We start from the raw sequence: 27,916 nt of genomic DNA, 5'->3' as shown, positions 1-27,916 counted from the left end.
AGTAGTAGCAGAAGTGCTAAACAGTGACAGTAGAAATACTTGCAGTCACGTAAACAGTTTTCATGATTTTATTTCATTTATAACCTCATAAACAATTCTCCTTTATTTTCTTATAGAAGGGCATGATGGGAAACAGATATGGACAGGATGGAAGGCAGTGGCCGGCCACTAACCAATAACCTGCAATCAATAATCAATAATAAGAAGATACCAGAACTACAAGGAGATGAAAAAGACACAACCATGCTGCTGTTACACCCGGAAAGAGAGAGAGAGAGAGACAGAGACAGACATGGTGGTGGGTGCTGTTGTCATGGTAACTTGAGTCTAGAAGTTGCTATGGTAACATGGTAACCAGCACTGGGGAATGAGGCTCTGGGAACCTGGAGGTCACCATGGTAACATGCTGCTCCAGAAACCTACAGTAACTGCACGGACTGCAGTTACTGTAGCAAGAAGTCAGAGATAATAAGGATGTCAATCAGCTACATGACATCACCACCTAGTCCTCCTCTGATTGGTTCTTTAACAGCCATATTAGAAAAATGTACCCATACCCATATAAACATTGTGTGGTTTGTTTCAGGTGTGTTTCAGCCTCATCTCAAAGGGGAAATCCTGGTAGTCTCCATGGTAACAGCATGGACAGATTATGAGAACATGGACCCCTGGGCACAGACCGGTAATAGGCCCCCACCCCTCCTGTATAGAACTCCTTATATTGAAGGTGGGCAATCACATTTTTTAGTCTCTTTGTATTTTTTGACTTTGTGTAGCTTTGTGTCATTTAACTGAGCTTTGTAACTTTCAAACATTGACCTCAAACAAAGACTCTGGCCCAGGGGCCCCTGACCTCTCCGTTCAGTAAACATGGGTAACAGCAGCCATTAACAGTCTGTGAAACTTACCATCTGACAGGGTCTGAACAGGTGAAGGAAGTGAGAGAAACACACCTATCAGGATCATAACAGACAGGAAGTAAAAAAAAAAAAAATTCAATATTAAAAATGAGAAATAAATACAAAAGCACAGACTGAACAGTTGAACACTGACAGCAATTGACTCTTCTGATTTGGCACAAGTTCAATAAACTCAGAGACTGTAAGGCAAAAAACTGAATCAGCTGTAAACCAGGAAAGTCACAGATGGACAGTCCAGTGTGACAGAACCAGTTCAAACTGGTTTTAACTACACTGGTCCTAGCTCTAACTGGTCCAAACTGGCTGAAAACATTTCTGTTTGAACCAATAAACACTGGTCTTATTGCAGGTAATAAGTGGCTTTAACTGGTTATAAGTAGAGACGTGTGTTGGGGGAGGGAGCTGGCCAGAGCTAACTTGTGTTAGTGGGAAAAATACTTGAGTATCATTTTGAAAAATCAACCACAACCACAAATTTAAAATCTAAATTTAAAAAACTCCCTCATGTAATAAAAATGTAGTCAGACTCATCTCGAGTCATAACTGCCTCAAACTGGTTTGTAACTGGTTGTGGACTGACGTGGTACAAGACCAAATAACAAGAAATGCTCAGGTTCTAGATACAAGATACAACAAACTATGGTTCAACTATATCATACACACACTGGTTAGAACCAGTTAGAACCAGTCAGAACCAGATAAACCAGTCAGGACGAATTAGGACCAATCAGAACCAGTCAGGACCAGTCAACACTGGTAAGATCTGGTTAGAACCTGTCAGAACCAGTCAGAACTGGTTCCAAATGTCTCTGGCAGCAGAAAACATAAAACTCAAAAAAAGAAGCAAAATTCAGCATCAACACAAATCACTCAGATTAATATTGAAGACATTTTTACCACATCAAAACAACTGCTGAAAATGAACTCTCAGGCTGAGTTACTGGCCATTTCCTTCCACTGAGGGAGGAGAGGACGACACACCACTGGAGCCTGCTTTACACGCCAAAAACACGCCGTGACAACCAGAGCCGTGTACAGACCGAGCCTCAGGCCAGTGGCGGGGGTAGAGCTTAAAGAAGAGCTCAAAATTGAGAGAAATTCAGTTTTCAAAACCTTCCGTTTCATCTCATTGATGTTTAGCCTAGCTTAGCACAAAGACTGGGAGTAGGGGGGGCTGTTAGCCTAGCTCTATCCATAGAGGAATAAAACTCCAAAGCATCAGCTGGTATTTAATGTTGTTAACCAACAGCACAGTGAACAGTGAATTTATCAAGTCGTTAGTTAGACCCACAGCTAGTGTTTACCAGCGAACCACAGATTAGCCTCGTTAGCTAGAGTTATTAGCTCTCGGTTAAAGTAGCATTTAGCAGCTAGCTAGATTAATGGCCTCAGTCAGCAGTGTTCAATATTTTATCAATTTAGCCACCACTGAATTTGCTAATCCTTCAACATTTTCGCTGATTGAGAAGAAGATTCAAAGTTTTTACCTTTTAAAATGATGTTAAAATTTCAGACATAAAACCTGTTAAAATGTTATTGTGTTAAGGTATTGTAGGGTGTTTTTCTTGTTGTTGGTGTTTTTCTTAACAATTTCCCCCTGCCAGTCTTTATGCCAAGCTAGGCTAACTACTTCCTGGACCTCTCTCTATACTGGACAGACAGAGATGAGAGTGGCCTTCGTCTGAGGGACTCTGAGACACTGAACCAGAGGATTTATTAAAATGTCAGATTGTTCCTTTAATCTTTACCCTGTGGAGCCAACATGGCCACTGCTGGACCCCAAACCATCTGCTGGGCTCTGGCTGTGTGGAGATCTGCGGAGTGTGGAGGAACAGCAAGGATTGACCTTTAATCTTTACATAGTCACATGACTGGGGGGAGAGGGTGGGTCACAGGAGAATAAATTATATTTACAAAATGTTTACTCTTTGTTTTCTTCTTGCATCAAGCAAACATCAAACACAACCCAGACTCATAAACACGGAAATATCCAACACTTCTCTTTTCATTTAGATTCATCAGAATAACAATAACAATATTCATAATATTTACTTTTTAACTATCAAAACACTTTGTCCAAAAGCTGTTTACAGAGACAGAAATACTGGACCACTGGAAGTGAAGATGATAAAAACAACTAGTCTTTTCTTCTGGATTCAGCTCCGTCTAATCGCTGGATTCATTTAAAAAATCCAAGACACAGAAACCAGCGGGTCCACCAGACCTGGGTTCAGGGTTCAGTCCAGTCTGGTTTCCGGTTCCTCACAGAGACTCTTCATGTCTCCATCTGCCTGAAACTGTCTTTAAAAACTGACTTTTTACATCCAACTCCAATAATCCTCCACCACCGCCCCCATCTCCTGAGTCTGACATCATCAGTGTCCTGCAGAAACCTTGTATCTCTCAGGTTCATCATTGCAGCTGATTAATTTCACCTTCAGTTAAAAAGTTTAATCCATAAAGTGTCAATGAGGTTTCTCCAGGACAGTGAAAAACCACCTGCACCTGCAGAGTCCACACCTCAGAGCAGAGGATGCTGGGACATGTAGGTGATGAGAAGTTTGGAGGTCAGACATCAGCAGCGAGGTCACTAAGGACAGGAAGTCTTAAAAGCTCAAACACAGAAAGAGAATAGAAATCTGCAGATTTTTTTCTTCAGGGGGAAATTTGAATGAAAAATTAAGAAATGTCTTTTAAGTGCATTTAAAGACGACGGAGTAGTCTTCTTCTTCTTTTAAAACTCTGACAGCGTGTCATCTGTTGTGACAACAGTCTGACAGTTTAGATCCACTTCCTGTTGGAAACCAGCTCAACTTTAGTCTTTAAAAACAGAGAAGAAGAACCTCCTCTAATCTGATCGTCTGAGGTGACAACACCAGCTGCATCATGGCAGGCTGAAGGTCGACTCCTCAGTTCTCAATGGGACTGAACCAAGGTGGGGGGGGGGCTCCATATGCCTGTATGTGCTTGTTAATCCATTCCACACGTTTTCATTGAGAGACGAAGTAAACACACAGTAGAGGTCTTTATGGTCTTTATGGTCTTCATGGTCTTTATGGTCGTCGTGGTCTTCATGGGCTCAGGTGCTACTGATGGACCCGAGTCAGATTGGGTCAGGATCAGCCCCCATCTCCAGACAACGATCATATCAGGTGATTCTGCGAAACCTAACATTACATCATCGTTAGTCTTCACAGACTGTGTGCTACAGTCTGGTTCATGGTGGACAGAGGTTGTTCAGGATCTGGACTCTGGTCGGCTGCATGAAGGTCTGATGAACTGAATATGCACCCACCACCTAGACCCCCACAGCCGAAACTAAAGCAAAAGCCTAATATCTATTCTGTCCTACAGACCTTGGATTCAAACACACAGTGATGACAGAGCTTGTTGCAACTGGAGTCGCCTACAGTTTGTTTAATGGAGGTCTGTTGTTTTTGTTGCAGCACCCTGATCAGCCATTGAGACAAATCACATTAATACATCCAGCAGTGGAAAGACTACCTCCAGCTCTAAAATTGGGCGGTATGACCGTGATTCAGGGAGCCGGGCTGGATTATCTTCAGTCTGGGTCCAGGTGGGGTCCCACCCTGTTGCTGCAGATCCACCAGCCTCCGTAGCTCATTCTCTCATTGCAGGTCGTGGTCTTGGTTTATTGTCCATATTCTCAGATAAATGAGCAGGTTGTGTGGATGCTCAGGGACTCAGGCCAGTGGGACCTGGAAACAGACTGAGGACTGGACCTGATGTCAGGGTTTAAACTGTGAGTTTGAACTTGTCTCCTGAAGCTTTTGAACATATAGTGATAAAGAGTGAACTGACCTTTGACCTTTGTGACTCTGGAGAAGCGCACATTAAATCACTGAACTTACAATAACCGTGGTTGATAAAAAGTGAGTTAGAGACTAAAATATAAATGAACACCACAGAAGAAGAAGAAGCTGAGGAGCTGCAGTGGTGCATCAGTAGACATGTGGTGACTGGGCCCATAATTACAGACACAGAAGCTGATTTTATGAGCTTTATGGATGACTGCATCACAAGAATGGACCAATGAATGAGCTTCAGACTCTTGTTGCCGTGCAGCTGAGGGCGGGATGACCTAACTGGATAAAGTCATTCATTTCAAAAGTTCACATGGGATTTTGGGTCAGTTTTTCTCAATATGATACAACTCTGTCACAGCTCTGGGTGGGGGCGTTTCCATAGCAAATGCAGCAGGGACTCATGGGTACTGTAGTGTTTAGAGACCTTCCACAGATGAAACTGAGGGGAGAAATCCAGGAGACTGCTGTTTGAGTTCTGAGGTTATCATTGAAAGCTTACTGTGAGAATTTACAATGACGACAAGGTAAATGTGTGACCAGAGGCTCCGCCCACCTCACCTCACAGGTGAAACACAGGTGAATCAAGAGAGAGAGAGACGCCATCTTGTGTTGACAGCAAGGAGAAATCATGCAGACGAACCACTTTAAATATACAGAGAGCCCAGAGTGTGTGTGTGTGTGTGTGTGTGTGTGTGTGTGTGTGTGTGTGTGTGTGTGTGTGTTAGTGTGTGTGTGTGTTTAAAGTATATTTCAGCTACGACTGTATGCACTGGTTTTGTACTGGTTTCCAATAGCGACTGATCTTCTTCTAAAGACCCTGCCTTCATCATCGTCATTGTTCCTCATCCAATAGAATCACGTGTTCTCGCAGTCCGCTGCAGCTGCTAGCTCCTCCCCCTCCTCCTCCAGACTCTCCACGATTGGCCGGTGGACCTGAAACTCTTCCCCCCTCCCGGCCCTCAACAGGACATCCATCCATCGCCGCTGTAGCTCCTCCCCCTCAGCGCTGAAGTACAGGGTCAGGTGACTCTGGGAGATCTTGAAGGCGTGGCGTCTCTCCAGGCGGTCACATGACTCAGGTAGAGAGACTTCGAAGCCAATCAGAGGGACACTGCGTTGCGCCTTCACGTCCTGGTGGAGAAACAGAAACATTTCATCTGCGTTCTACACATGGGCGCTTCAGGGTGCATCATGGGTATTATAGCATGGCCACAGACCAGTGGGAGGATTGTGTATCTGTGACTGAGTGACTAACATACCTGTGGAGCGCCATAGATGTAGAGCACCAGCGGCTCATTTTCAGGGATGACAAACCATGCCTTCTGCCAGCCCCGCCCCCCTCCTTTCTCCATGTGGTGAAGAAAACTACAAATCACGCTGTTCTCTGCTGCCAGCGAGGCCTGTTTCTATGGAAACAAGAGTCAGATGATGACATATCAGCTTTCTTCAAAACTCAACTGAGAAATTTTTTAGAAATATCAAAATATCAGCACACACAGCTCACAGTGATATCACAGTGATGTCACAGTGATGCTACACTAACCTCCAGGATGGATCGCCTCCTCTGGGTGCTGCTGGTCAGTGTGGCGGGCGAGGGCAGCACTCCCACCAGTGTGGCATAGCAGTCCACACAAACACGGTTAGTGCGGTTGTTGTCGTACGACAGACGAGCACGGAACTCCGAACATTTACCGCAAACCACCTGGGTTCAACACAGACGATCAGTGAAGGTGTCCACAGGTACAGATGTTTAAATTATATAATACAGACTTGTGATGATGGACTTACATGTCCACAGGCTTTACAGTGGTGCCGTCTCTTGGTGATGGAGTTGAACGGCTCCTGACACTTCATACACAGAGTCACCTCCTTCTCTCTTATCGGAGTCGGCGCACGCTTCCCAAGCTCCACACAGCTCTGGGGGAGACAGGTGTTCCGTAAACAGCTGGACAGATGTTCTGTGTATACTGAAGATCAGTGTGGAAAATGTTTTCAGGTCTGCAAGTGCTGTTCTATCTGCTTATAATACAGTTTGTAGACTGTGTGTGTGTGTGTGTGTGTGTGTGTGTGTGTGTGTGTGTATGTGTGTGTTACCGGGGAGTGAGGTGGTGTGGACTCATCATCTCGTAGAGAACAATTCAGATGTCTGAAGCTCTCCACGGTTTGCTCATGTCTCTGAATAGTCGCCTGGATGGCCTGAACACACGCGCAAACGCACACACACGCGCGCACACACACACACACACACACACACACACACACACACACACACACACACACAGATATAAATACAATACTGATAATTCTCCAATTCATTCATATAAATATCAGAGTCACATGAAAACCAGGTGATGATAAGCTGCTGTCAGTGAGAGTCAAAACTTCCTGTAGATGTTTTACAACAGAAGCCTTACAGAGGTGAGATCCAGCATTGATTTTAATTTAACATTTGCTCAGGAAGTTGTGAGTGTCACTGTCATCAGAGTAACTGAACACCAGACTGTTCATGTGACCAAGCCCAGCAGTGATGTCATAGGGTCCTGTACACCTGTACATCACTGAAGCAAGGTCGGCAGAAACCAGGACAGTGTGTCTACCTGGATCCAGTCTTTCTTCTCATCCTCCGTCCTGCAGAGACACAGACAGGAAACCAGTCAGAAGACAACATAGCTCTGGGATGACTGGTTCCCAGTAACATGCACCTCACTGCAGGAGTAAGGTGTGTGTCTGTACCTGGCCTGTAGCTCCAGGGACCTCTGCTTCCCACACACCAGGAACGTCCTGGGGACTGCAACACTGCTGGTCTCCTTCAGCTGGAGGACAGAGGTCAGAGGTCAGAGCACAGAGGTCAGAGGACAGAGGTCAGATATCAGAGGACAGGGGACTGAAGACAGAGGACAGCCCTCTGTTTCTTACCTCCATGCCATCCACGTCGATGCGAGCGCGCACGCCGTATTTCTGACCAATCAGACGCAGCTTGGGGACGCAATACAGCAACCTGTCATTAAACTGCAGACAGAGACGATGTCACTGCACCAGGTCAAAAGAGGACAGACAGTAGAACAGATGTGGACAGAGGACAGACAGTGGAACAGATGTGGACAGAGGACAGACAGCAGAACAGAGGACAGACAGTTGAACAGATGTGGACAGAGGACAGACAGCAGAACAGAGGACAGACAGTTGAACAGAGGTGGACAGAGGACAGACAGCAGAACAGAGGTGGACAGAGGACAGACAGCAGAACAGAGGTGGACAGAGGACAGACAGTTGAACAGATGTGGACAGAGGACAGACAGTGGAACAGATGTGGACAGAGTGGAGGACAGTAGATACCAGTATGAGGTATCTGTCCTGCGTGGTCCCGTTCTTATTGGACAGTTTGAGGATGTGTCCTTCTTTAATGAGCTCGTTAGTGGGGTTAACAATGTCTTCTTCTCCTCCCAGCAACTCGTACACCTTCAACAACTTCCTCATTCGCTCCTGACAGAGACAGAGACACAGGTAGAGTCAGACAGAACCGCAACACCTGTACGTGATGATGTCATCACCATGGAGAATCAGGTGTCTGTGTGCATTTTTAATTTTTTGATAAGAAAATGTGAATGAAAGAAATTAAATTTAAAAAAAGGCAAATGCTGATAAATGCTGTAACAGACGTCCACTCCTCCAGACAGACCAGCCCAAACAACGGTGGGGGGGGGGGGGGGAGCTGGAGCCACAGAGTCCTGGATTGAGTGTCTGCCAGGACAAACCACTGAGAGTCTGTGAGACTGAGCTGACACTTGAGCTGCAGCTCTCCTCTAATCACTGAGTTAATTAGAGACGACACACATCCTGCTGGGGCGAAGTGGACTCATTCAGCCTGGACTTCACAAGTCCAGATTTCTGCCCTAAGCCTAGAGAACAGTCAGATCACCAAGCACTGGGGAGGTCTGTGGTCTACAGCAACCTGTACCCCCAGGACCACTTAACACAATATAATATAAATATTTTCCTGATATATTACTGGTCTTTTTCTCAAAGACAAAACCAGACTGCAGTTCCCCAGAAGAGACCTGGGGTACAGTACTCCGAGACAGACCTGGGGCTCAGGTCCTACAGAGAAATCAGGTCCCCATACAGAGGTCTGGTTCTTCTCTCAGGGGAGGATGCCCAGGAGAGATGTGGGTCTCAGTCCCTGGAAGAGAACCTGAGGTACAGTTTCCTGGGTCTGTAACCAGGTGGTGGGTGACAGTGACTTCCTGTCCAGCTCACCTGGTTACCATGAGTTTCTGAGGTTTGAGCTAAAGACCTGGCAATCAGGACCAGGGGAAAAAAATTACTGAAAGAAAAAAATCAATCGATCAACAAATCAAAAACATCAGATATTGATTCTGTTCCTGAGGAGTTTCTGTGTAACCTTAATGGAGGAAACGTGATGGAGCTGAATCAAACACACATGAAGGAGCAGTTGAGTTAATGAGTGTAATCAGAGCAGTTCAATTAAAGATGAAGTGACAGTTAATGACAGAGTTTCATCTGAGTCACACTGATCTGTGTGTGTGTGTGTGTGTGTGTGTGTGTGTGTGTGTGTGTGTGTGTGTGTGTGTGTGTGTTACCATCTTCCTGATGGCAGCGTTGGAGTGTTCTGCTGCTGTAGCGATCAGCTCCAGAGACTCTGCAGAGAAGAAGAAGACAGTGTGTTTACAGAGCCAGTCTCTTCATCTGAACCAAAACATTCAGATCCAGCAGAAGATGGTCCAGCAGGTGGTTTACTCAGTCACACCACAAACCTGCAGACACACCGATAACCTGCAGGTAGACCACAGGCCTGCAAACAGACCACAGGCCTGCAGACAGACCTGCAGCATTCAGCAGGTGAGGCAGAGAGCAGGGGACACGTGGCCCAGCTGTGAGGTCCCTGTCATGTTTGTCATCTGCCCATGTCCACGAGTCCCTGTGGACCATCTGTATGCAGCACAAACTTCATGACCATGTGACCTATAGAGTCCAAACTCACTGAGTCTCAAAGACAGAATCATGTCACAGTCACTGGAAAACCTAAAACTGCAGCCAGCAGTTAATCCCCTGACCAGAGGGGAGCAGCAGATCAGGATGTGAGGTCAGAAACAAACTCTGAACAAACCATAGAACAGATCCGGTTCAGCTGCAGCAGCTCCCACTCAGCACTAACAGGTCTGAAGGTCACTGAGAAGAAACCCTGGTTCTCAACCCTGATCTGTCTGACGACAAGGATTTCGATCTGTGTCACAGAGGTTTGATCTACAGTCGTCCTACTGCTGCTTTGATAAATTTAAAAACTCTGATCTTAAATCACTGGTTCTTCAAGGTTCTGGTTCTGAGAAGAACCAGGGCTCATGTTGGATGTTCCTTAAGAACCTCATCTGACCCTGAGAGTCTACACATGAACTGTTAAAGCTAGCAGAGGAAGTGAATGTCAGTCTGTCAGTGCACTTATGTTGGGTGTGTTTGTCTGTCGTACTCTGGGCGTCCCTGTAGTCCGGGGCGTCCTCTGGCAGCCGGTGGAGATAGTCTTTGAGCAGCAGCTCGTAGCGTGGGATCCTCTGAACCGGCTCCAACATGTGGTGCTGCAGAGTCAGGTTACCACAACGCTCCTCCCTCTGCACAAACAGACACACACACCAACACACAAATGATCAGAGCTAAACAGACTAAACAACCACATGACCCTCATCATACTGAGGAGCAGCAGAGATCTGGACCTGGATCTCCTGGATGATGGCTTTGAACTGAGCTGATCTCTCCATCCAGGTGTTAACCAGCTCCATGGCTCGGTCGAAGTTCTTCACATACTCTCCGTACATCTTCAGGAAGGGAGCCAGCTTCTGCAGGATGTCCCCAATTCGTGGGTTCAAATCCCTGCAGACAAAGGAGGATCAGAGTCAGAGCAAGTCCTGAGGAGGACCAGGACCAGGACCAGGACCAGGAAACTCATCCTCACCACTCCTCCATCCGCTTCTGCAGCGCCGGCAGCAGGAACTGCTGGTGGAAGCAATAGATGGAGCAGATGTTGGAGAATATTCCCTGAACCACATCGCAGGGGAAAGAGGAGCGAGACCGGGACTCCTCCAGGAGTCTGGCACAGAAGACCTGCAGGAGCAGAGCAGGGGCCGGTTTAGAGACCAGTCCAGGACACCCCACCCTCCTACACCTGTAAAGACCCCCACCCTCCTACACCTGTAAAGACCCCCACCCTCCTACACCTGTAAAGACCCCCACCCTCCTACACCTGTAGACCTCCACCCTCCTACACCTGTAAAGACCCCCACCCTCCTACACCTGTAAAGACCCCCACCCTCCTACACCTGTAGACCTCCACCCTCCTGCACCTGTAAAGACCCCCACCCTCCTGCAGGAGTAGGACCCGAGACTGAGACTCAGAACGACTCCACAGCTGAAACTGTTAACACCAGTAAATACTGTGAGGTTTCCGTGGCAACAGTGACACAGTCAGCAGTGTGACAGAAGAAGAGGTGGTCCATGTTCAGGGCAGGTGACTCACCTGGTCCAGGAGGTGGAGCTTGGAGACATAGGCAGTCTCTGTGTGCAGCAGCTCGTTGGCGATGTTGAAGACCCTCTGCTGCACCGACATCTGGATGGAGACACGGCGTCAAACATCTGCACAAACCAAACATCACAGAAAACAGAGACTTTGACTCACCTCAGCAGAATCCTGCCTGTCTGTCTTGGGGGGTGGCAGCACCAGAGTTAGCTCAGCCTCCTCCTCCTCCAGGTCACTGTCTCCCTCCTCAGAGAATTCCCTCCTCCTCCTCGCCGCTCCTCTCACCTCCCCCTCTCCTTCCCCCTCCCCTCCCTCCCCTGCGTACGAGGACGAGCTGGAGAGGCGGGGCAGGAGGGCGGGGCTGCAGGGATAAGCCACGACCCCGTCATCCACACCTGTGAAGCAGAGCTCCTCGCTGTGTGACGGAGAGCTGATGCTGTCAATCCCGCTGTCCCGATTGGCCAGCTTCCCGTCAGTCTGTGACGAGGGGAGGGACAGACGCTCCGAGGGGAGCTCTGATTGGTCGAGCGGCTGCTGCTGCTGTGGCTCCCTCATTTCCACGGCAACCACATCATCCTCCAGGTGTTTCTCTGAGGCGCTGTAACCCGACTCCATGGACAGACGCTTCTGATGGAGGTCGTCACGACATGCTGCCACCAGCTCTTCATCATCATCATCATCATCTTCATCATCATCTTCATCATTATGTAGTTTTCCTTCCTCTTCCTCAATCCCCTCTGTGATTTCATCGTGATCTTTGACTTCAGAGGGCAGCTCCTCATCATGTGGGGGAGGGGCGGGGGATGATGACGATGGTGGTGACGAAGGTCGAGAGGAGGAGAGGGAGGAGGGGGGGTCAGTTAAGCGGGGACAGAGAGCCCCCCCAGTGATGTCAGGAACCACGATGATCTGCTCACTGCAGACACACAATAAACACAATAAACACTAAGTAAAATCTCATTAAAATCTTAAATGATGACATCACACCTCCTCTGACCAGTCAGAACTCACCGCTCAAACTTCTCAATGAGTGACAGGACACAGGTCGGGGAAGCAGTGCCATCGGCACGGGTTGGCAGAGTCCGGCCCCCTCGGGGGTCCGCTGGGAGGGGTCTACAGGGTGGGGGCGGAGGGAGGGGCTTCTCTGGAGCCCTGGGGCGTGGCCTTGACCCCCCCACCTGCTGCTGGAGGTGGGGGGGCTTCGGGGGAACTATGGAGGGCGGGGTCACAAGTCAGTTAGTGATGTCATGGATGTCTTTGATCTTTAAATAAAGACAAATAAATATTTAAAATGAAGTTTACCCTGAGGTTTGGGCCCCGGCAGCGGCGGTCGGCTCTTGCTCAGTGGTGCTATTGTGGTAGCTGGCAGCTCCGGCGGCCCTTTGTCATTGACCAGCAGCAGCCCAATAGCAGACCCTCGGCGCTCCGTTAACCCCGCCCCTCCCTCCAGGGAGGCGGGGCCTGAGGAGGAGAAGCTGGGCCCCGGGTCAGAGCTCGGCTGCTGGGGAGTGTCAGCGTCCAGCACCCCCTGGTGGCCGCACGGAGAGCAGGACGGCTCCAGAGAGAGACTCTTAGTCAGCAAGCTGGGACTGGAGGAGGAGGAGGGACCTGGGGGGAGGGGGTCAAAATGATGATGATACAGGAGAAAGGCCACAGCCACACACTGCCATAATAGAAGCCTCTTGTCCTATTTGACTAGGCAAAAAGTTAATCCCACAAACTCAACAGGGAGGGTCCAGATCCAGACTGAAATACAATTCACTTCAGACGAGAAATAGAATTTCCGGGGCGTTGTGTGTCTAAGCAGGCGCCCCATGTGTAGAGGCTACAGTCCTCGCTGCAGTTGGCCCCGGTTCGAGTCCCGCATCGGACGGCCTTTGCTGCATGTCATTTCCCCTCTCTCTGCCTCCCCATTTCCTGTCTCTCTACTGTACTATCAAATAAAGGCATAAAAAAGCCCAAAAAATATACTTAAAAAAAAGAAATAGAATTTCAGTACAAACTGAACAACCTGGGAATGACACACCTCTGTCAGGTCACCTCACACAACTCACCTGTCAGACCTCACCCATCTCACTCACATCCTACATCTGATTTAAGCAGGAGTTGAATTAAAACCGTGACTGACTGTGAAAACTTTGTTCAAGCACAAGTAGAGTAAGAAATACCTGTTTCATACAGATCTGGTTTCAGGGTTCAGGTTAGACTCATGTTCTGGTTCAGGTTTAGGTTAGTGTTAGGTCGAGGTTAAGGATGGAGGTTGGTTTAGTTGTGATGGTTATAGTTAGAGTAAGGTGTGTGTGTGTGTTGTGTGTGTGTGTGTGTGTGTGTGTGTGTGTGTGTATGTGTGTGTGTGTGTTCTAATCAGGATTATCAATAAAGTTTGAAGAAGTCTGATGTCCTTGACTCAGCAGTTTTATCTTCACAGCTTCATTCAGCTGAGCTGAGACAGTCTGTGGATGAAATCAGCTGATTGTAAAAACAGCCTACACACAGACACAGACACAGACACAGACACACACACACACACACACACACACACACACACACACACACACACAGTAATAGCTTCCATATGACGTCTGGTTGTTGGAGCTGACAGAGACGTTTGTGGTCTGTTAATGGCTGCAGCTCATTGGCTGAACCTCGGTGCTTCCTGGCAGCTGGTTGGCTAAAAGGAATAATTTAAAACAACAATATCAATTTCAAAATAAACCCGAAACATCAAGACCACAGTTATGTGAAACTCTCTGTTATGTGACACAGCTACTGTACTACAGCTCCTATGAGGCTTTGGCTCCAGGCCAGTGAGTGACTCAGGCATCAGAGCCAAGTTATCATCATCATCATCATCGTCGTCTAATTAACCATAATCACACAAACATTCAGTCCGCATTTCATGACCTTCCTAAGCACAATGTTCCTGTGAACACTGTGCTGTAGTCAAACTCTACTCTGAACTAAATACAAACTGGTTAAATCATGATTCAAATCCAACAACAGGTCATCAGTCCTCAAGGTCATCAGTCCTCCAGGACACAGGCTGATTTTCTGTTTTCTGCTGAGTCGCTGTTTTCTTTCTCCTCTCAGGCTGATGAATTATTCATGGGGGATCAGAAACCGGTCAGATGATCAATACTGCAGCTACATCAGCTGTGGATAAACTTATTGATTATTCATCACACTGACTGGCTGCATTTTACTAGTCAGGACCATCGGATGCTCTGTTGGTTTCAGTTACATCTGTCAGGCTGTTCTCACTGCAGACCTTCATCTTCCCTGTCAAACCCTCTGACCTCTGACCTCAGCATCAAAGGATACAACCTCAGAGGACTCTGCTGATCTGATTGGTCGATGCAGCTCAAGTCCTCCAAACTAAACAACCGCATAGATCATACGTCCCAACCCTCGGATACGACTCAGAGGAGATTACAAGCAGCAGGTGTACCAGACTATCATCGTCATGGTAACAATAAGAAACACACGGTTTAGGTGGATAAAAAAAACAACACTTCCTATCAGTTTCCAGTCTTCTGTGTCAGTCCACCTCCTCCTGACTTGGACTCTGTCACCTGATTTCCTCCTTTGCTCCCGTCATAATAACAACAGCCACTAGAGGTCGCCCAACAATACAACGTTACTATGGGTCATAATAATGTAATAAAAGCATAATATAATATAATAATATAATAACAGCTGCACAAATGAACTGTGGGCTGTTTTTTACAGGACAAATGTAAATGTGTGTGTAACTCATGAAGTTCATACAGTTCTCACAATGTAAATGAGATCAAGGAAATGAGTGTAAGTCAATGTAATGTCCCCATAATTGATGGAAACACCACTGTGTGTGTGTGTTAGTCCTCGTACAGAAGTCTATTAATAACAATGGACTCAGTCTGATTGAACATTGAGTGGACTTTCCTTCAGTTATTTTGCTGTTTGTTGTCAGTGATCCAGTCAACCCACCACACTACATTACCCAGAATTCTTCCATCACCAACAAGTCATAGCTTCCAGTTTGAAAAACCTGATTCAGTCCTGCTGGACGGTGTGTGACCGTCGGCCAGTTTGAGCATGGTTTATTTAGTCGGTAGGTTAGTTGGTAGGTAAATTGGTAGGTTAATTTGTAGGTAGGTCAGTAGGTAGGTCAGTAGGTAGTATGGGTTAGTTATCAGGTAGGTAAGTTAGTAGGTAGGTTAGTTATTTTGGTAGGTTGGTGAATAGGTTAGTTAGCAGGTAGGTTAGATGGTAGGTAGGTAGGGCAATAGGTGGGTTAGTTATTAGGTAGGTTGGTAGGTAAGTTAGTTGGTAGGTATGTCAGTAGGTAGTACAGTAGGTATTTTAGTTGGAAGGTTAGGTAGTAGGTAGGTTAGATGGTAGATTAGTTGGTAGGTAGGTGGTTTGATCTATAAATGTGTACATTGGTCAGTTGGTCAGTGGGTCAGTCAGTACGTAGAAATGAAAGTCAGTGGGTCAGTGGTGGATTGGTAAGAAGAAGTGATGGTGCTCCTGCAAAATAGTGTTGCAGGGAAACTTGTCTTGGTGGAACATTTAGACATATGGAGGTGAGTTCCGTCATTAAATCAGCTGATTCTCCTCAAAGAAAACACAAAAAACAGTCAAGACGTACATTGACTGTGTTACTGCACAGGATCTAGATCTTCATCAAAACTCACCATGTTCAGCGTGTACAGCACGCTGCAGGTCTGAGGTTGTTGTTGTTGTTTCCTGTAGGGAAGGGGATTTTAAAAACAGTAACAGGCTGGGGAAGAGGAGAGAGAGGAGAACTAGACGCCCACTGACAGGTTCATGTCTACAGCCTACATCAAGTGAGTCAGACTACAGGAATAATAATGTCCTCACAGTATGTTATCCAGGAACTGACCACATGTGTGACTTCATCAATGTGGCCATGGCAGGCCTGAACCTGTGCCTGCGTCTGAACCGCTGAAACCAGCACCACCAGTAAGAAAAGCACAGTCCATTCATTGTCACTGTACAATAACACGACTTAAGAACCAATGTAGAGATGTAGAGCTCACTACAGACAATGGAGAACTAAAAGAACTTAGAACAAGATCCAGTGTGCGCCCATCAGTGTGTATACACTGCCTATACATACATGTGTATGTGTGCTGTTCACTTACAGGTCCACTGTTTGGTTCAGGACATCAGTCAGTAGGAACATATGTTGGTAGATAGTTAGGTCAGTCTGCAGCGTCTTTGTTTCAGTCAGTTAGCTCCGCCCACACAAACACACCAGGACATAAATAATTTTTCTCCTTGAAACAGATTCTGATCAATATTTCTGGCATTAAAGTCTGGGAAGGTGTTTTTTCTTCTCTTGTGTTAGAGCTAAGCTAACAGTTTACAGTTTCCTCCTGCTTCTGGGCTAAGCTAAGCTAACTACGTCCTGGACCTCTGTTGGTGCACAATGAGACAGAGAACAAGAAATGTTGGACTGTTCCTTTAATACATCCAGTCTGATGCAGCACACACACACACACACACACACACACACACACACACACACACAGATGTACTGTATGTCAGTGAGTGATGAATGTTGTATTGACGATGTCAGAACCAGCTGCTGCAGCTGAACAGAACAGAACATTTGCTTCATGAAAATCAAAATATTCTCTCTGCACCTTCACAACTGCAGAATACCAGAATACAGATCTGTGATCTACAGTCCAGCTCCGTGTGCTGAGCTCACACAACCATCAGGACAAAATCCACCATTCACCTGTCACCCATCTGTCCATTAATACACTATATACAATACATGAGGTTCTAAAGATCGTTAAGTCATCCTTTAGGATGTTTTGGTCATTAAGGAGGTTCTAGTGGTCCTTTAAGTGGTCCTATTGATAATTGACTGGTTATGGGGGTCATTAGGGTTCCATTAATCCTCAAGAAGGTTCTACAGCTCCTTAATGTAATTCTAGAGGTTCTAGAGTGGGTTCTACAGGTCCTTTAGGTGGCTTTAGAGGTCTTTTAGAAGGGTCTATGAGGACTTTAAGTAGTTCCATTGGCCACTGAGGTGGTTCTAGGTCATTTTAGGTTCTAAGGATGTTATTGAATGGGTTCTTTGTGTCCTGTATTTGGTTCTAGTTGTCCCTAGGGATGTTCTAGTAGTCATTGCAGAGGATCCACAGGTGGTTCTAGAGGTTATTTAGGAGGTTCTATGAGGACTTCCAATGGCCACTGAGGTTTTAGATGTCTGTAGGTGGTCCTAGTTGTTCTTTAGATGGTTCTTGTAGTCACTAAAGAGGTTCCAGGTTCTAATCATCATTTAGGAGGTTGTAACGGTCATTTATTGTGGTAATTAAAGTCACAGAGGAAGTTCAAGCATATGGAACGTGAATTGGTCCAAAACGTATATTTTGACATCCGCGGTAAGTCAAAATTGCACGTCTAAAGACGACAGAAAATAGACATTATTAATAATAATTTTATTTAATTCACTGATTACAATGTTGCATTGCCTTAGCTTGTCTTTCACAAGTTTAATTTATTCAGTCAGGAGCTTTAACTAGAACTAATTCTTGATACCCCGCCGCACGAATTGACTGTCCCAAATACTGTTTCACAGTTGCATATAAGACATATGATTGCTGTTGACACATGACCACAACGTATACACACAGCACAACGTAGCACCCCTGTCAAAAAGAGGTGGGTATGTTGACGCCAACCAATAGCATGGAAGCACTGATGGTCCAAACGCCTTAAGGACGCCTCAAAATAGACATTTTGGACCAATCCGCGTTCCATACTAGCAGGTCTTGAAGAGGTTCTAGTCATCATCATACATGTTCTAAGTGGATTTGTGGTGATTATTGGGATTCTGTAAGTTCTGTACATTGTTTAGGAGTCAGTGTTCATAGAGGGAGTTCTGGTTCTAGTGTGGTCCATCAGACCTGATCCCATGCCAGCTGTTCTGCTGCATTACTGCCTGTGTTCACTGGAGTTCCTGATCCAGATCAGACACATATCACATTTCAACACCAGGCAAAGGTCTGAACAGACCCTGATCCACCAACAACAGAACCTTAGGCTGCTCCACCTGCAGGTTCCACCTTCACCACCATTTTAAGGGTTAACATGAGGAGATTCTGCTCCCTGTGTGTGTGCGTGCGTGCTTGTGCATGTGCGTGCTTGTGTGTGTGTGCATGTGTGCGTGCGTGTGCGTGCTTGTGCATGCGTGTGTGTGTGTGTGTATGGTGGAGGGGGTGTGTCCGTCTGTCTGCAGAAACAAACCAACACTGCACACACAGAACACACACTAATTATTAACACCACCTCCATCCTGCTGTTGATCCACGTTTAAAATCAATGGACACCCCCCACCACCCCACCCCCACACACACAGTCTGGATCCTGTCTGTGTAGAATCTGACTGATGCTCATGTGTTGATGGAATAAAACGTATTGAACATTGATCAGCTGATCTGGGAGCAGCATCAGAGCCTCACATCTGGCAGACGCAGTATCATGCAGCCATACTAGCCTACATTCACTGCGGCGAGATGTCGGTCAGTGTGTGCGCGTCCATGACAGCCTGTGTGAGCGCGCTGTCATTCCCAGCCCCCCCCCCATCATCAGATTATTTTCATTATCATTATGATATTTCTGTATAACTCAAATAAAAATCATTCGCGGTGGTGATGAGGCTGCAGCTGTGTGCGCGCCGCCATACGCGTGCACGCGCTCGTGCAGCGGTTATCAGCAGCTACATGTATGTGTGTGTGCGCGGTGCAGATTCGTGTATGTGACAGTGTGGACTCACCCCTGGTCAGACTGCTTCTGTCCATGTACATCGCGCAGCAAAACACAAATCCGGTCATTAAAGAAAATGTTGGTGCGGGGAGAGAGCGGCTCTCCCGGTCCACAGCAGGAGAAGAAACCGGGTCAGCTCCACACACACACAGGCACACGCTCGCACACACTCACACACACATACACACACACACAGAGGCACGGACCGGACCGGAGCGGAACGGTTCGAACCCACAGACACACCGACACACCGACTGCAGACGGACCGCAGACCGACAGGCTGCCGCTTCAGGATGGATAAGTAGGTTAGATCCGCTCGGTTTGGTTCAGTGGGCTGCCCGGTGTGTGAGCGGCGGGCGGCAGCAGGGAGGGGGAGAGAACGAGAGAGAGAGAGCGAGAGAGAGAGAGAGAGAGACAGAGAGACAGAGAGAGACAGAGAACGAGAGAGAGAGAGAGAGAGAGAGCGAGAGAGAGAGAGAGAGAGAGACATAGAGCTGGTGTATCCTCTCTCTCTGACTCTCCTCCATTTTGGTTTCCTTGACAACAAATTAAGAAGATAGAGAGAGAGTGAAGGGGTGGGGGTGAGGGGGGGAGAGAGCAGTGATGACAGTGAATGTAAATCTGATCAGGAACCTGAAGGTTTCATATAAACAGCCTGTCTGAGTCTCTGTCCTTGAACATCAGTTTATAGTGAACCTGCTCACTGACATCAGCTGACTGACACCAGCTGATCGACACCAGCTGACTGACAGGTTGTCTCTGGGTCTCAGCTTATCTTAAGGGTCTCTATAATTTCCAGGACATTTCCTGGAGAGAACTCTGTAGCTTCAGGTCGACCTGAAATGTCCTGGAAACGCAGCAGCTGAGACTGAAGGTTGGTTCTGATGGTTCATGGTGGAACATGATTGAGTCCAACACAGCCAGAGCTGTGTTAATATAACTGTGTAAACATGAGTCTATTATATTCTGATTTAACTGTCTTCCATCATGATGCACATATGTAGTCTTCAGTGTAGGAGCAGCCCCTGGACCGGGTTGGGCCCTCCAGTAAAACAGGAGTTCACAGAGAAAACTTCCACATGATTGATCATAAACCTGCTGTAGATAACGATATCATCACAATGATCATGTGAATCTCCACAAACATGAACTGATAACATCTCTGCTCCAATACTCTGACACAATCTAATCACATCTATTAAATAAGACCTGTGGATTCAAAGAGCTGTAACCAGTCCTTCGTCTTGAGGCTGTTTATGAAACTGATCACCTACACCTGTTAAAGACGGCGGAGCTGACTGAAGCAGAGGGTCACCTGTCCAAACTGCCTTCATCAATCATTGAACATCTCTCAGCAACCGGCCAACAGGTGTACTAATTCACCTGGGCCTCTGAGTTAAGCCCTGCCCACTACCAGGTGTTCATAGAAAAGGAAAGAACCATGAGTCTATGACAAAAGGGTTCCTGCAGAATCCTAGTGTTTACATACAGTCGCTGCAGTGGGTTCTGGGGTCCAGGAGGATCCTGATCAGGTGATATCCTGCCAACATGAAGGAGCCGTGGTTCTCCTCCTGTTGGATTTCTGAACTTTTGAAGTCCAGACCCCCTTCTGAGGGAACTAATTTAAGCTACTTGGATCCATCATCAGTCACTACACAAAGACCATTCAGGACCACGGGGTTAAGCTCAGAACCAGGATCAGATTGTGGGATTATTTACACACAGGTCTCAGGTGTAACTTCAGAGAATGTGATGTTGCATTGGTCAGTTTGTTCTAATTCACACTAAGGGCTGGGACGATTATCCGACGTAATCGACATTGTCGATTATAAAAATTATTCGACGTGGAATTTTAGTGTCGACGCGTCGTGTAAAACCACACAGGGTAAATGTTCATAGAACAAAACTGGAACTTTCTAATGGGACCGTTTATATCCATCGTCTTTGGTTTACCCGGATACAAGCGCAGCGCACGGACTGGGACAACGCGGTGACGTAATTGAAGTCATTGACTACGTGAATGATTTGCATCTGTGTAATCTGTTTGAACAACAGCAGTACGACGGAGCGTGTGGAGCAACACGCGGCAAAAAAGGCTTGCACACATATCTCTTTAAATTACCTTTGAATTACCACTTTATAACTTAAATTGATTAAGTAAAGTCTTGCTTTTTGAGTTTGGAAAGTGTTTTGTTAAAGAATAATGCTCATGGTGGTGTTTAAGAAATGTTTTAATAAATATTGAAATGTTAAAAATGTTTTTTTGTGTGTGTGTGTGTGTGTGTGTGTTGGACGGGGCAAATTATTATATTAAATGACTAACTGGAAAATAATTGCAATAAAATTAGTTAGGTTAATAAAAAAATAATCGTTAAATTAGTCGTTTAAAGAATAATCGTTTGGGACAGCCCTAATTCACACACAGTTTAGACCAAATAGTTGATCCTTGCAGCTTGTGATCTGGTCTATGACATCGGCGTGGTGGGTGAGGTAATGTGAATCCTCCTGAGGGGAGTTTCATCACCCAAAAAGGCTGAACAAAGGCGAAAAACAAGCACCCCTCTTTTACTGACATCCCACTGGACCTAAAAATATCTTCCACTAAGTTGGTGTAACTCCACCCCACAGCTGGGTCACTACATGATGAAAAAAAACAAACATACCCCTTGTATTGAGCTGCCGACTCTGTGGAGCAGAGACAGACAGGGTGATCAAAACAAACACACCCCCCAGGTCTTCAATGTCTAAGCTTGAATCAAACAAACCAATATCAGTCAGTGTTACATAAAACAAACATACCCCAGGAAAAAAGGTCACAAACTAGATAACCAAAACAAACACACCCCCAGGTTTTTGAACTGAGAGATACTTAGGAGCTTTATGTAAGTTTTTGCTGTTGCTACATAGCTAACGTTAGCATTAGCAGCTGTTTACTCACCAGTCTAGAAGAAATGTTGTGAGTCCAGCATCAAACTTCAGTCCTTTACTATCAGTTGTCTCCAGAGGTGGAAAACAACACTGATGTTAACACTGTTTCTGCTACTGAAGTTAGCATGCTAACCAGCTAGCCTCAGCCACAGACTCACTGTAGCCTCCAATCTGTCCTGAAGACGTAGCTGCTCAGAGGATGTATTATAACCTCTTGTATTGTAAACACAATGATAGATGAAGCTCTTGGCAAGCGACCACCTTCATCACCACCTTCATCACCACCTTCATCACCACCTTCATCACCCGCTTGCAGGATGAAACTATTTTCAGAGGAACAGAAAACTTTGAACTTTGACTTTCACCTCTCTGTGAAGAAAGAAAATCACCCCTCCCTCATGAGTCTGAAAAACAAACACAGCCTGTCATCATCTGGCAGGGGAGGAGATAAAACTACAGGTTGACCTCTGACCTCACACAAACACACACACACACACACACACACACACACACACACAAACACACACAACTCCCCTCCCCCACAGCAACAGTGAGCGACCCAGTGACCTAAAGAGAGAAAAGCTTGTTCGTCCATTCCCCCAGGACATCTATGAATGGAGAGTGAGTATGTTTGTGTGTGTGTGTGTGTGTGTGTGTGTGTGTGTGTGTGTGTGTGTGCGGCCTTGATGTGTCTGTACAGAGTTCAGCTGTTGGTCTGGTCTAAAACCTGGGGGGAGAGGATGTTAACAGTTCTATGCAGCGCCTGACAGAGTTGTTTATCACTAGTTCTATTTTGTTTTTTTGAGGTTTGGGCTTTGGGTCACCTGCAGACATGTGAGGTCCATCCAGTTTCAAAACATAGGATGTTCCTGGTTTCAGTCGAAACTGTAGAAACGAGTAAAATGTTGAAACACTGCAAACAGTAGAAACAGCACTGAACAGTAGCATCGATGGAAACTGTAACTGACGACATCACAGATTGACTCAATTTACACCTGGTTTTAATATGTGGCTCTACATTGAGATCAGATTGACATCAGATCTACGTCCAGCACGGGTCACATCCTCCCCTCCGGTCAAAAATAAAAAAACCAACAAAAAAATATATAAGAAGAAGGCAGTCATCTGCATATTGTGAGGTTTGCTTTTCAAAGCAAGGGAAGAGTCATCACTCCGTCCACAAGTGTCTTTATAACGTCTCACGGCTGCTAGCTGCTGCCTCATCATATTTCCACCCAGGTAGTTGTTAGTTATTAGTTATACGCAGCCTGCTAAAGACCACGTTTTCATCTTCACACATTAGATTAACTGACACCATCACTTGACGTTCTCATGTCACTGTGGCAAAAGACGACATGAGTTCAAAACCTTACACCTGATTCATATGTGAAGTGGAACATGTGACATTGTATTTCCACGTGATAACACCTGTTACACTTTTATATGTGGAACTAATCATGTGAACTGAAACATCCTGGTCAGTTTGATTTTACATGTGGCACAAAAATACAAGAGGAACAGTAGAGAATGTAGTAGAATCAACACTGGTGCTGTCAGTGTGTCAGGGGGAGGTCTCTGCAGCTCACACACACACACACACACACACACACACACACACACACACACACACACAGGTTTATCTTTCGTGTTCAGCAGCTGAATCTGTCATCTATTTTTAACCTTCAGCTCCTCATTCATATCTGCTCATATCAGTCTCTACATGTCCTGCTGCACGGCATGCTGGGAGGACGGGGGTGGGGTGATTGGGGGATGGCGGTGGTTGGAGGTTGTGGGGGTCATAACTTGTGAACCGTCCACAGTGAGGCTGCTGCAGGACATTTCACTGACCTCCAGGTGAATTCACCAAACATGTTTGTGAACATGTTTCATACCTCACATGTACAATATAATTTTCATTTTCATGTGTGATATCTTTCACACACATGGTGTGTGTGTTTGTGGTCAATATCTGACCTGACACTTGATGCTGTTTAATAACAGCTGCTGTATCCTCATCCGGCTCTAACCAATAACATTATTAATGGCTATGCTCCACATTCAGCTTATCCAGACCCAGAGTCAGGGACCAGGTCGTTACTTCCTCCAAAAGCAGCGTATAAATACGCAGTGACCAACTGTCTGACAATAATATAGTTACAGTCTGTAGTTTCTACACTTGTGTTGATTCACATAGTATAAAAATAAATGTCCATCTCTTTTTTGATTATAAAGCAGGTCTAAGTTCTGTATTAATACTGTGAAACTATCAAAGAGCTCAGTGCACAGAGAAATGCAAACAGCCTGTATTTAGAAACTGAGCCTTAAAACCAACTTCTGTAACTTTGTGATGTCACAACAAAGCAGTCACTGCCCTCAGCCACGCCCACCTGGATCCACCATCCAATCTTTCTTTGTTGTTTTAACTTTATTAACAGCACAACACCAAGCGGTCACTCCAAGGCTCAGACCTCTCTTCTGATTGGCTCACCGACCTGTTGTTACTACAGCTCCATAGAGAAGGTTTTTGGATCTTAAAACCACAAATATATTTTCTTCAAATAAAACACAGCAGAAGCAGAAAATATGGATCTTTAAACAAATGGGATATAACATGTTAATTAAAAAGCTTTACTCAACAGGCGAATGAATACAGGCCCAGGGTCCTGGAGGGTCCCAGAGTCCCTGGTTCAGAGCCTCTGTATAAAGTGACTGTTGATGTTTACAGAGCTCAGTTAGGAAACTACACAAAACCATTATCCACCAGTCTGGTCTTCCTTTTACAAAGGCGAGGTGGGGGTTGGTGTGTTTTGGAGCTTTTTTTACTGAGCAGGCTAGCTGTGTGTCCCCCCCCTGCTCCCAGCTGTGAACACATTACCTGAGCTTTCTCTCTCTCTCTCTCTCTCACCACAGATATCTGTGATTTTAATCATGGTAACGTTTCGTTTGGTCACCTGGCAACTAAACCCCAAACCCTTTATCTAAAATCTGAACCCTCAAACATCTCTGTGGAGGTGTGAGGACCAGGCAACATGTCCTCACTCTGTAAGGTCTCTAACTGGGCCTCATAAAGATAAACAAACACAAACACACACACACACACACACACACACACACACACACACACACACAAGGATCAGTCATATGAAGAGAGTCACATGATCAAACAGAGAAACAATGTTCTTCTTTTAAAGTGATTAATCTGAGAAGAGTGAGCGAGCGAGTAAAGTAATGAATGAGAAATGAACAAGTGAGTGAGCAACTGACTGACTGATTTTCTGTCATCAGGCTGCAGTACCAACCTGAACTTGGACCTGAACCAGTCTCAGTTCACCTGCGGGTGAAGGACCCACATACACATGACACTAATACACTAAGCTCCTCACACAGGAAGTGTCTGTATTCACACAGGAATGAACCAAATACAGTGAAAACTATTTTAATAAATGTTGAAGCAGAGAGACACAGAGAAAACTGATGTGCTCTGGTAAAGACGGAGGAGGATCAGGATCAGACTCTAGGTAGAAACTAGACCTGCTGCCAGACTCACTTAAAAACAGGAAGTTATGATTCTGCATAAATTCATAAATTCATTAATTCATTCAAATCTTTTCATATCATTGGATTATTCTGAAAACAGCATCACATGACTGACTAACAGTTTTTTCTCACCCATTGATTCTAAACATGGAAACATCATGTGACCTGTCTGACCTCAGCTTCACCAGAGAGAGAGAGAGAGCGAGCGAGAGAGAGAGAGCGAGAGCGAGCTTTAGGTATAATTAGATTGAGTCTAATGTAATGAACTGTGTCTCTGACTTTCACTCTCACACATTAAAGCCTCCAAAGGCCCAAAGACCTGAACCAGAAGTTGAACCTGAACCTGAATCAGAACCAGACTCTGGTTCTATTAATTATAGAGTTTCCTGAGTCTCTTTGGTTTTTGGACCAAACGAGACATTTGAAGTCGTTGTGCTTGAGGAAATTCTTGAGTGAAGACACATCAAAAACACAAGATGAGACGAACAAGGAGAGAGACTGAAATCACACAAACATATTGCGTGCACACGCACACACGCACACACACACACACACACACAGGGGTTTCACTGGTGACTCACCTGTCCTGCAGGTGGAGCTGCTGCTGTGTGCTGGTGGTGTGGAGCTCAGGTGGTAGGAGAACCTCATGGTGCTGAACTGACTGGAGAACGAGGCAGGAGGAGGAGGGGGGGGAGGAGGGGGGAGGCTGAACCCGAGCAGGGCACTGCGAGGTCGGTTCAACTGCATCCCGACAACTACACCTGTACACAGATGTGTGGTCGGTCCTGAGGTTTGACTTACTGTTTCAGTTCATATCCACCCAGACTGAAAAACAAGACTCTTAATCTGAAGGACTCTGCCTGAAATAAAGTTTGAACCAGTCACTTCCTGTTTGTTCAGACAGAGAGACCATCACCACACACAGATCCAGTCCAGGAGCAGATCGTGGGCCACAGTCTACTCTTCATTAGAAACACGTCTCTGGTGGTTTCATGTGGACTCTCCCCCCTCCTTCATCCTCCCCCTCTCTCTCCCATTCTCCTCTCTCTTTCTTCTCTCACTCTCTGAGAAAACCAAACTCCACTAATCTCCTCTCCATCTCTGTCTCCACGTCTCTCTGGATTTTGCTGACCTCAGAAACTCCACAGAGATGGTTTGAAGAATCCCCTTAATGCGATTCAACAATAAAAACCACCTCCAGATCTGATCCAGATCTGTTCTGCGGCTCAGCTGGTTCAGGTTTCCTGTTGCTCGGACTGCTCTCAGATCAGATCAGTGGCAGCGAGGACGCAGAGAAAACTAAAAAATAACTGTTCCCAGATGAAACCTGATCCGGATCTGATCCCCTCTCATTAAAGCGGACTCTTCTTCTCTGTGGACTCCTGAACCACTTCAGTCCAGAATGTGCAGACTCAGCTGCTCCTGCAACACTGCCTTCATTTTTCCTTCAACTTCAAACTTTTGATGATTTCTTCTCCTGCTGAGTATCCTCTTCACGCCAGCTCAGTTTGTCAAAACACACAGAAAAACAGTCAGACAGACAGATGGTCAGACAGACAAACAGTCAGACAGCCAGTCAGTCAGTCGGTCGGTCGGTCGGTCGGTCGTCTCTCTCTCAGCAGCTTCAGGCTTTTGTGTGAAAATCTGATCTGAGCTGCAGACCGACACCACAACTCCTCCTCCTCCTCCTCCTCCTCCTCCTGAGTCCAGACATCTGATCCCAGACCAGCTCCCCTCCTCCTCCCTCTCTCTCTCCGTGGTCTGTTTCTCATTTTCTCTTCTTCTGTTTTTTGTTTTTTGAGGCTGAAACTTGAAGCAAAAGGAAAACTGGAGAGAGATTCCAGCAGGGTTTTTATTCTTCCTCTTTTCCATCAGATACAGACACCGAGTTGCACAGACTCTGCTTCATCTGAGACTTTTTATTTTCATTTATTCTGACACTGACTGAAGAGCAGCAGAAATTAAAGTTCAGTGTTAATCCAGCAGGGGGCTCCACTGCCTGTTCAGATCGGTTTCACTCTGAGGCATCTCCTGACATCAGCTGATAACTGCATGTTTCAGGGAAATCCTTCAAATGTACTTAACCTAACACAAATCCTTCATAGGTGTTCTGTTTACGTGAGACACTTGAAAATTCAAGATGGCTGACATTTCCAAGATGGCCGACATTTCTGGCAAGGAACTGTCACTTTTTGCATTAAGTTCACTGACAAATTTCCCATATGAAAGATTTCAGTGTCAAATCAAACATTTTAACATCGTAAGGAGAAATTAAGTACACTGTAAAAAATTAAACCTGCAGACGACGTTTTAGCGAAATATCAGCAAACTCACAAAAAGTTTCCCCATAAATTCATGATAAAAAAAAAAACAAAAAAACATTTACTAAA

General features: G+C 45.9%; 1 protein-coding gene across 2 annotated transcripts; it reads right to left on the bottom strand.

The window, feature by feature from the left end:
- Nucleotides 1-52: 52 nt before the first annotated feature.
- Nucleotides 53-27,155, bottom strand: fgd1 (FYVE, RhoGEF and PH domain containing 1). 2 transcript variants are annotated; one of them, XM_087173972.1, is made up of 18 exons: nt 26,108-27,155; nt 12,576-12,881; nt 12,285-12,483; nt 11,433-12,189; nt 11,274-11,363; nt 10,713-10,861; nt 10,474-10,630; nt 10,233-10,371; nt 9,349-9,407; nt 8,084-8,230; nt 7,664-7,756; nt 7,481-7,560; nt 7,345-7,375; nt 6,842-6,943; nt 6,536-6,664; nt 6,291-6,449; nt 6,007-6,153; nt 53-5,878 (listed from the first exon to the last, which is right to left on the bottom strand). In XM_087173972.1, exons 1-18 carry the CDS (start codon nt 26,271-26,273, stop codon nt 5,603-5,605), a joined length of 3,186 nt encoding a protein of 1,061 aa, XP_087030098.1. In that variant the 5' UTR covers nt 26,274-27,155; the 3' UTR covers nt 53-5,602. The 2 variants fall into 2 exon arrangements, with proteins under 2 accessions (XP_087030098.1, XP_087030099.1); XM_087173973.1 differs by lacking the exon at nt 26,108-27,155 and adding an exon at nt 19,072-19,441.
- Between the last annotated feature and the right edge of the window lie 761 nt (nt 27,156-27,916).

This window comes from Seriola lalandi, unplaced genomic scaffold (assembly GCF_002814215.2).
Source record: "Seriola lalandi dorsalis isolate HSWRI2012SDOR001 ecotype SW California unplaced genomic scaffold, Sedor1 jcf7180002054296, whole genome shotgun sequence".
Lineage (NCBI taxonomy): Eukaryota > Metazoa > Chordata > Actinopteri > Carangiformes > Carangidae > Seriola > Seriola lalandi.
Note: the sequence above shows the minus strand (reverse complement) of the source record. Positions and strands in the feature narration are given on the sequence as shown.

What these genes read in the sequence shown, in the direction of transcription:
- fgd1 (XM_087173972.1), bottom strand. Translation starts at nt 26,273, where the DNA reads ATGCAGTTGAACCGACCTCGCAGTGCCCTGCTCGGGTTCAGCCTCCCC. An exon ending in CAGAAGCGGATGGAGGAGTG is followed by an intron (nt 10,631 to 10,712) that starts GTGAGGATGAGT and finishes CTTTGTCTGCAG; the next exon opens with GGATTTGAACCCACGAATTG. An exon ending in TCCCTGGAGCTACAGGCCAG is followed by an intron (nt 7,376 to 7,480) that starts GTACAGACACAC and finishes GTGTCTCTGCAG; the next exon opens with GACGGAGGATGAGAAGAAAG.